Source organism: Trachymyrmex septentrionalis, unplaced genomic scaffold (assembly GCF_001594115.1).
Source record: "Trachymyrmex septentrionalis isolate Tsep2-gDNA-1 unplaced genomic scaffold, Tsep1.0 scaffold78, whole genome shotgun sequence".
NCBI lineage: Eukaryota > Metazoa > Arthropoda > Insecta > Hymenoptera > Formicidae > Trachymyrmex > Trachymyrmex septentrionalis.
Genome location: NW_017305967.1, coordinates 961,147 through 969,678, shown reverse-complemented (window position 1 = coordinate 969,678; position 8,532 = coordinate 961,147). Strand labels below are relative to the sequence as shown.

The 8,532-nt window shown below is 32.5% G+C and overlaps 3 protein-coding genes across 3 annotated transcripts in view; 1 reads left to right on the top strand and 2 right to left on the bottom strand.

Moving 5' to 3' along the window:
• Window positions 1-1,018: 1,018 nt before the first annotated feature.
• Window positions 1,019-3,273, bottom strand: LOC108754219 (39S ribosomal protein L1, mitochondrial). The gene is made up of 8 exons (XM_018496369.1): window positions 3,197-3,273; window positions 2,781-2,970; window positions 2,483-2,696; window positions 2,223-2,402; window positions 1,979-2,093; window positions 1,505-1,623; window positions 1,287-1,384; window positions 1,019-1,206 (listed from the first exon to the last, which is right to left on the bottom strand). Exons 1-8 carry the CDS (start codon window positions 3,210-3,212, stop codon window positions 1,068-1,070), a joined length of 1,071 nt encoding a protein of 356 aa, XP_018351871.1. The 5' UTR covers window positions 3,213-3,273; the 3' UTR covers window positions 1,019-1,067.
• Window positions 3,274-3,707: 434 nt separating this feature from the next.
• Window positions 3,708-5,682, bottom strand: LOC108754215 (40S ribosomal protein S8). Its single transcript, XM_018496365.1, has 5 exons — window positions 5,608-5,682; window positions 5,032-5,162; window positions 4,303-4,554; window positions 4,088-4,217; window positions 3,708-3,862 (listed from the first exon to the last, which is right to left on the bottom strand). The coding sequence occupies exons 1-5, from the start codon at window positions 5,609-5,611 to the stop codon at window positions 3,753-3,755; spliced, it is 627 nt and encodes a 208-aa protein (XP_018351867.1). The 5' UTR covers window positions 5,612-5,682; the 3' UTR covers window positions 3,708-3,752.
• Window positions 5,683-6,777: 1,095 nt separating this feature from the next.
• Window positions 6,778-8,532, top strand: part of LOC108754218 (splicing factor 45) — a 2,255-nt gene continuing 500 nt past the window's right edge. Inside the window, exons 1-3 of the mRNA XM_018496368.1 lie at window positions 6,778-6,972; window positions 7,087-7,398; window positions 8,013-8,450. Of these exons, the coding sequence (XP_018351870.1) occupies window positions 6,856-6,972; window positions 7,087-7,398; window positions 8,013-8,450 (867 nt within the window). The 5' untranslated portion in view covers window positions 6,778-6,855. The remainder of the gene's footprint in view (window positions 6,973-7,086; window positions 7,399-8,012; window positions 8,451-8,532) is intronic.

The following is an 8,532-nucleotide window of genomic DNA, read 5'->3' as shown; positions in this document are numbered from 1 at the left end:
ATCCTTGCTGCGAAGACCTCCCACATTATAACGTCAGGCTCTCGCAAACGCTGAGAAAACAATTAGAGAGAGAGAGAGAGAGGGAGAGGGAGAGGGAGAGAGAGTTGTATAAATACACCGTTTCTTGAGTCGACGAAGACACTTCCGTAAAAAAATCTTGCACAATTATTTCCACCAGATTGTGAAATATACTTTTAACGTCTATAAAATCTCCATTCCTACAAATCTTATTCTTAAATCGAAGAAGAGATTCAAGCGCAAAAACAAGCATTCTACGTTAAAGAAAAGCAGAACCTTGCTTAGAAAGTATATTTCTAATATACTTATAAGATATATAAGAAACTCTAACGAAATGTATCGGGATATCAGAAAACATGACGTCCACCTTGAACTATAATTAATAATTTACAAAAGTCTCATGTTTACAGAAGCTTTTGCGTGCACAAGGGCTTCGTATTAGCCTTCGTATGAGAAGGCTATAAGATTTCATCGCATGTTAAATATCTATAAGCGCTTTATCACCGAAGCCCTTGTATGTACAATAGCTCGCTCAATGAAGTAGAACCTCGTATTCATTAGTAGTAAATACGTTGCCTAGGGCACCGTTAGTTCTGAAGCCGCCTCTGTCTCCCTCCGTATGCTCATGGCTTATTAACGCACAAGCGGACCATAGTCATCATGTTCTATCTGCGTTAACGAGATTACGTCCCACATAATAATTATGTGCCTTTCGGTGAAGGATTATTACGGTCAAACTATATGTAGCTACGAACAATTTCAATATTTTGCATGAAATCGTAATAGTTATAAATTTTAAAATATAAACTACAATTGCTAATCTGTTCATTCTTGCATTATATAGTTTAATGTGTTTTTTTAATTAATTAATTGTAGATGAAAATTTACAAAATCTACAATTTAGCTTTTTAGAAACATGTATATATGTATAAATGAAACATTAAACCTCATTAATCACAATGATAAGAAACACAGGTTTGTTTTCAATTATTACAATGTGTATATCTATAACTATACATATTATTTTATTGATAGTCCTATGAACAAATTTAATGAGACGCGATAACAGCGTCTTGCTTTGCTTCTTCTTCTTCTTCTTCTGCTTCGAGTGTTACTTTATCTTCAAATGAATACTGTTCAAAGTCAACTTTAAACTTTTCTGGTGATGGCGAACATGTAATTAGAGCTCTATTAAAATATAATAATTATAATTATTTATTTGTAAATGAGAATATGATCATTTTAATGTGAATAATTTCCAATGTTACCTTGTGATGAAAGGTCCTGGTCGACGTGGCCTCGCTTTGTTGACATCCTTAATAATGGTAGCAAAATTCTCCTCCAACTGTTTTATGTCCATATCAAGCTATAATATATGAAATTGATTGGTAATTTTTTGTAAATCATGTGATAAAATATATAATTCGTACTAATATCTATTTATAATAAATACAAAACATTTGTATAAATAACATTAAGAATTTACCGTTCCAAATGCAACATCAACGGTTCCAAAAGACTTAAGAGTTTCATGTGGCTTTCCCATATATCTTATACCAGTTGAAAACTTCGTTATCATTGTTTTTAAATCAGTATCCAAGGTACCTAGTAGAACAAAATTTATGATAAAGAATATAAAACATTTATTTTAAAACAGATGCAAATTAATTTCGTTTTCACAAATCTTGTACAAAATTTATATTTTAAACCGGACTAATAATATTTTTTAATTAGACAGTACATATGTTGCATCACGTTTTACTAACAAAGCACGAAATTCAATGCGAAGCGTTTTTATAAAAACGCTTGAATTTCAGATATCACTAAGTGCATTTCTGTTACTATTGTGCTATATACTACTTTCTATGCTAACAATGTATTTATGTAGTACACGCATGAAGAGCACACAATATATTACAAAGATGAAAATTTAAAAATATAATTACATATTTCCACTAACCTGATTTAGCACTGGGAAATCTTTTTTTCATAAGTCCCCTAATTAATAGCAAATCAGGTAAAATAGCTGGTTCTGACAAAATAATATCGTATTCCTTCATTGAAAATTGTCCATTCTAAAATAGAATGTCATCAATTATTAAACAATAATCTCTGCAAGCTTATTATATGATATATGTATAACAAATGATATACATATAACAAATGCATAAGCAATAATATGCTTGTAAGAAATAATATCTCACCTGAATCTGTTTTATTAATTGTTTACCACCAACATAATCAGCTCCAGCATTTCTTGCAATCTCTTCCATTTCGAGACTCTTACAGAATACCAGTAGTTTTCTGGTTTGACCATGATCGAATACATGCGGTAGACATACTATTCGTGTAAAAGAATCGACAAATTTTGTCTTTTTCACACCCTAATAATAATATAATTATACATTTAGCACAATCTTATATATCATATATCTTGCATAGACTTTCTTCTTCTTATTTTTACCTGCATATCCAATTCTAGAAATGCTTTTATAGGTTCATTTGGCAAATTGTATATAGTGGGATGATGTGTTTCACGATGATTCTGGACTGCTTTTTCAAATGAATCAATTTTCCATTTATGATATTTTGAAATCCATACATTATCTATTGGTTCGGGCTTCTTACTATCGTCTGGTGAAATATCCTTTAACTCGAGTGTCTTCGTTACACCTGCACTAATATCACAAAAGTGTAATATTGATATGAATATATTAATAGTGACATGTATTTTCATATATACGATATGAAGATATACTTACGTTTTCACTCTCTGATCGTGCGGGATAAAGCCCACCTTTTCAATAACCTTTTTGACTTTTTTCTTCTTTGCTTTTTCTCTCGTACCCTTTCTGGCAGCATAATTTCGCGCTTGTAGGAAACTGATTAAGGGATAAAAATTAAGACACGATGCATGTCTATACGTCGTGGAAAGATTGTTTAATAACCAACCTGTAAAACGAAATGGTTTTTAGAAATATATAACATTATCTTAATTATTGTACTAAATGAAAAAATGTAATTTTATTGTGAGGTTATGTACAAGAACTTTCATGAAAAAAACACGAATTATGGAAATTTTCTTGTTCGTTAAATAACAAGCAAGAAAACATTTAATCAATTATTTTTTTCATATATTATTAATGTAATATTAAAAGAGACAAGACAAGGCATGTACCATTAACCGCTGCCATGTTTTATCAACCACAAGAACGAGCAGAAGAAACGGAGCACGAACTAATTGTTCCATAGATAGCGCCAATAGCGCCGATAGTGGTTCGCACTTTTACGACATGAAACCTGTTCTTTTTAGCTGAACTTCTTGCACGGTTGATCTTTTTTTCTCAACGTGGAGAGAAAAGGAAGAAAAATTAACGGTGTAAGAACTTTTTAAAAAAGAACAGATCACTATGGCTGTTTCCTTCTTTATCATTTGTTAAAGTTAAGAGACAATGATGTATCATGCACTTCACGCATAACTCGGAATTGTTCGAAACGCATCTAAAAATTATTTTAATCAGTTTTTAAAAGCATCACGCAATCTCGATTAATTACTTCAAATTAATTTCTAATTATTATTTAGCTATCCAATTTATGAATGTATTATTCCACATCCATATCTATATTTTGAAAGTATCTAACGAGTTCATCTACTTCCATTCGAAGAGAATAATAAACGAGACAGTTTCTTTCCTATTTCAAGTTCGTTTTTTATTAATGAATCATAATTACAATTATTTAGCTTTCTTGCTCTTGATCTTCCTCATATAAAATTCGAGCTCCTTGCCCTCAAGAATATAACCATCAGCTCTACCGCATTGTCCAGGCCTGCTTGCTATACAAGCTAAAAATGAGAAAATAAAATTTTATTTATTATTAATTATTAATTCTAAGTCACGTTAAGTTTAAAATATATGTATATAAAAGAGAATGAAGAATATCTTATTAAGAGTATTGATTTAAAGTAAAACATCTCTTTAATACTCATTTAAAAAGAAATGTAATCTATTCAAGTATATGTTAACAAATTAATTTTGTAAAAAATTAAAAGGATTAAAAATTTTCGTACCAAGAACACGTCCCGTTGCAAATTGTTCTTCCAAAGCAGGTTCAACCTTGGCAAATCGTTGTCTTGCCTTGTATTTGGATTCTGCTTTTTTAGAGCGTTTTTTATTCAACACTTCTTCTTCAGCTTCCGTCTAAGAAAACAATTATGCTCCATTCTATGTATCATATACATATAATATTCCATAAATTTAAATTAAATTATATTTAAATACTCACAAGTTTAGCGCCTCTCTTACGACCCAGTGGCAGCACATAATGACCTTCATACCACTGTCTGAAAGGCGTAGCATCGATGGTGACAATGGCGTTCTTCACCAAAGTTTTGGTTCGTACTAGTTCATTGTTTGACGCATTATAAACAACGTCAATAATACGAGTCTTCCTGGTGCTACACTCAGAACCCCAGGAAAAGTTTCCAGCGTCCAACCTAAGTGCTCTGTATTTTTTATTACCTCCACGTGTACGAACCTAGTATATACACAATAAAATAGATATGTTTATAACTGATTTCAACACATTAAATATATGTACTTATAAAGTATACGTCAGATCGCTGTGAGATTATGAACAATCATGGCACTCAGAGTAGGTAAGGATCATCACTTTATAATTTCATAATAAAGAATGAATTATTAAAATATTTTTTCATGAGTAATTGTAACAGTATATATAACATCACAATGACAAAAGATGCATTCCATTTAATGCTCATAGAATTATTTTATCCTTATCATTTATCAAATGTTAAACAAGGACAAACAATGCAAGCGTTAAGTGGAATACAGCCAATGCTTACAAATCAATAACTAAACTATAATTCTGTTTATTATGACATTGATATTTATTGTATTAACAATATTGAGATTTATTCTACCTCCATTAACTAATGCTTTACTTTTATAATGCCATCATGGTAAAAGTCAAGTTTGAGAAAATTAAGCTTACAGTATGAATCCGCTGTGGGCCAAGTTTGGTATTTGCAGCTGGGCGTCCCAACTCAAATTTCCTCTTCTTGCGAATGGGCTTCCTCTTTCCACCAGTGGCTCTCCGCTTGTGCCAGTGATCCCGAGAAATACCTACAATGCAATATTGATAAAATAACTTAGTAAACTCTCGAGCTTCTTAACTTAAACTCATTGAAAACTATTTAAAAAAGAAAAGTTAACCTAACCAAGCACTATATCACATTGTGCTACAAAACTTTTTCTGTACAGATTAGAGAAATTAATAAATGCACGAACAATCTACAATATTTACGTTTGTTGAAAACGTGGGTTTCGCTGTTAAAAAGAGAAAATACAAATCACGAAAATATCATGAGTTCGACATGGCTATGTTCGTCATCGACAAGCGACGAGCCAGTTCCCACAAACCCAGGTCGAAAGAACGAAAATAATATTCCTTGCCGATAAAAGAACAATATCTGATTCACGCGCCGATTACGTTTCGTTGCGATATCGTGGCGAGAAAGTTCAGATTCGTGACGATGAAGATTAATTTCAACAAAATCATGTTACTTACCCATCTTGCCGCGATGGAGAAAGAACTTGAACTATCGGGATACTAGAGAGATCACCTTCAATCATAAGATGAAACATGGCGGAATTAGAAAGTTTATATTCCCGAAGATGCGCAGTAACGAAATAATGACACCCACGCATTTTGTCCTTAAATGCAACTTACAGGAGGTGCCTTCGGATTTATGTTCATTTCTATTAATATATGCTTGGTTTATGTTTTGGTCGTAACTCTAAAATCCTAAAATAGCCAATAAGAAGGTTTACTAGTCTTAATTGGTGCTAACTGAAATCTGTATTTCATTTGCTGAATTTCACGGGGCTACTTGTTGTTTACCGAATGTTAAACAAGGATGACATGACACCTGAGTGAGAATCCGAACGCAGCCCTGGATTCGACTAGAATCTCTATAACAGAGTTACACCCGTATTTATAGTCAGGCCTTATATTTAAGATTTCCTTAAATTTATCTTCAGATACTCTACGAATTATTTTGGTGCTGAGCATACAAAGATAAGGAAGCCTTAAGTACAAGGTCTGATTATGAATACGGGCCTAGATTTATAAGAGAAGCACGACCGATTTATGGCAGTATGTCAGTATCGCAAAAGTACTAAAAAGTAAGAAATACTGGCGTTGTTTGCAAGATGGACTATGAAATCCATCAATCATCCATTAGGCAACCATTTTTAGTTTGCAGGAATAAGTTTATCATCGGCTGCTAATTACATGATTGCAATGACCAATCAGCACACTTAGCAGCAGTTGCGCTTCTTTTATAAATTAGGACTCTAAGAGTCTAGACACTGCATTTCCGCGCATGCTCGTCCGCCATTAACGGTCAAAACTGGAAATGTATCACCGTATTTGCCATGCTATTCAAATGACTACTTGCTATTATACATGATAATAGAGATAATATAAATTCTCTCAATATTATTTAAGATGATTGGTTGAATTTTTCATGCTTTATGTGTAATGCGTTATGCAAGAGTCTGTGCTCTTCGCATTAATATTTATAGAAGTCTGTGCAGAGAAATAAATTTCATTTCTGTTCCCTTCTTCACGCACATCATATCTCGTGCCGCATGCTCGGTCTATACTATGTCTATGGTTTTTGATTCTAGTATACACTGTACACTTCTATATAAGTTTATTAAATCTATGAACTTCTAAAGGTTGAGCCGGTTGAGGTTACATTTGAAATGTCAGATGCAGTCAGATGTTAGTTAAACATTGAAGTAATTCAATATGTCTTTGTACGACGATTTTGACAAGCATCGAACTACAGAAAAGGTTGCTGGATGGTCTTCCGGCATTAAATTACTGCAATCGCAGTTGCAGCTGAAAAAAGCTGCTACTACACAGGTATATAAATCTGTCTCAATATATCAATACATATTAAATAATTACTTAAAAATTATTTTCGATGTAATTTTCATTTGTTAAAAATAAGCTTCTAATTGCTATTTATAAATTCAGCCAAAACGTGAACAAAACAGAAAAGCTTCTGCGGTATTAGCACCAGTGATAGATTTGAAATCGAAAGCTAATCGCGATATTGACAGAGAGGATGACAGTACTCATAACAATCCATTATCCAGTAGCAGCGTGAGCAATATAGGAGTAGGTGGCGAATTTGATTGGAACGTAGTGAATGAATATGATCCTATATGGCCTAACGAATATGAAAAAGTTGTGAAAGAATTACGTGACATCAGGGATAGAGAACATGATCAAGAGACAGAAATGCGCAAACGCCGGAGAGATAGTACTCGCTTTGAAGATACTCAGGTAATATATATTCCATACAAAATTACTTAAAAAAAAAAAGGTAAAACAATGATGCCAAGTAAAAAAAAATGTAATCCAAGAGTTACTAGCTAATTTTTACAATAAAACCTAAGTATATATTTTTGTATTCCTATTAAAGGTTCTTAAAATTTTCCTGTTCCAATTCTAAGTAGCTTTAATTCTTTTAAAAGAAATTATATCACAGTCTATTCAAAAACACTTTGTCTTCCAATTGAAGTAGTAGTAGCAGTAATAGTTATTTAATTCTCCTTCAAAACATTATTATAACACAAAATTGTGTTATCTTACTCAGTTTAAGTGTTAAAGAATTAAAAAAGTAACAGTAAAACGAAAAAAATTCGATTTAAATAGAAAAATTTTTGAAATACTTGATATGTGAAAATACTTGGTGCTGCTAGATTGAATAAGAAGAACTATGAAAACCATTTAAAAGTTATAATATTATAACTTTTAAATTAATAAACTTTTAAAATTAATAAAAATAAACAATATAATATAATAATAATTTAAAAGTAATAATGAACTTAATGTGAATGTTATACTAAATAAATTAAAGTATTATAATAATATTAACATTTTATGTTTGTGAATAGACTGCTGGTGGAAACAGTGCAATGATACCTCCTGAAAGAGATGAGGAGAGAACGCCAACCTCAAGAGCTATGGTAGGAGGTGCTGCTATAGCACCACCACCGTCCTTACAAGAATCTGCAGAATTGCCACCTCCACCACCACGACAGCCAACTAATTTGGGCTACTCAACATCATCTGTAGCAGCAAAAATAATGGCCAAGTATGGCTTTAAAGAAGGGCAGGGTCTTGGCAAGAAAGAACAGGGCATGTCAGTAGCATTGCAAGTGGAAAAAACTAGTAAACGTGGTGGTAGAATAGTTGGCGAAAAGGAACAACTAATGCCTCCGCCACCACCTGTTACAGCCTCTCCACCACAGATGCAATTGCAGCTACCATTGCAATCACAACAACCCCAGGAAGAACCTACCATTACCGAGATAATGAAATGTCCAAGCAAAGTCAGTACAGTATAATATATACATATATATAACATGTATATATATGGACACACACACACACACACACACACACACACACACA

Coding starts and splice junctions, on each gene's coding strand:
- LOC108754215 (XM_018496365.1), bottom strand. Junction 4,555..5,031: donor GCCCACAGCGGATTCATACT/GTAAGCTTAATT, acceptor TGTATATACTAG/GTTCGTACACGTGGAGGTAA. Junction 4,218..4,302: donor GTAAGAGAGGCGCTAAACTT/GTGAGTATTTAA, acceptor TTGTTTTCTTAG/ACGGAAGCTGAAGAAGAAGT.
- LOC108754219 (XM_018496369.1), bottom strand. Junction 1,385..1,504: donor TTGATGTTGCATTTGGAACG/GTAAATTCTTAA, acceptor CATATATTATAG/CTTGATATGGACATAAAACA. Junction 1,207..1,286: donor CCAGGACCTTTCATCACAAG/GTAACATTGGAA, acceptor ATATTTTAATAG/AGCTCTAATTACATGTTCGC.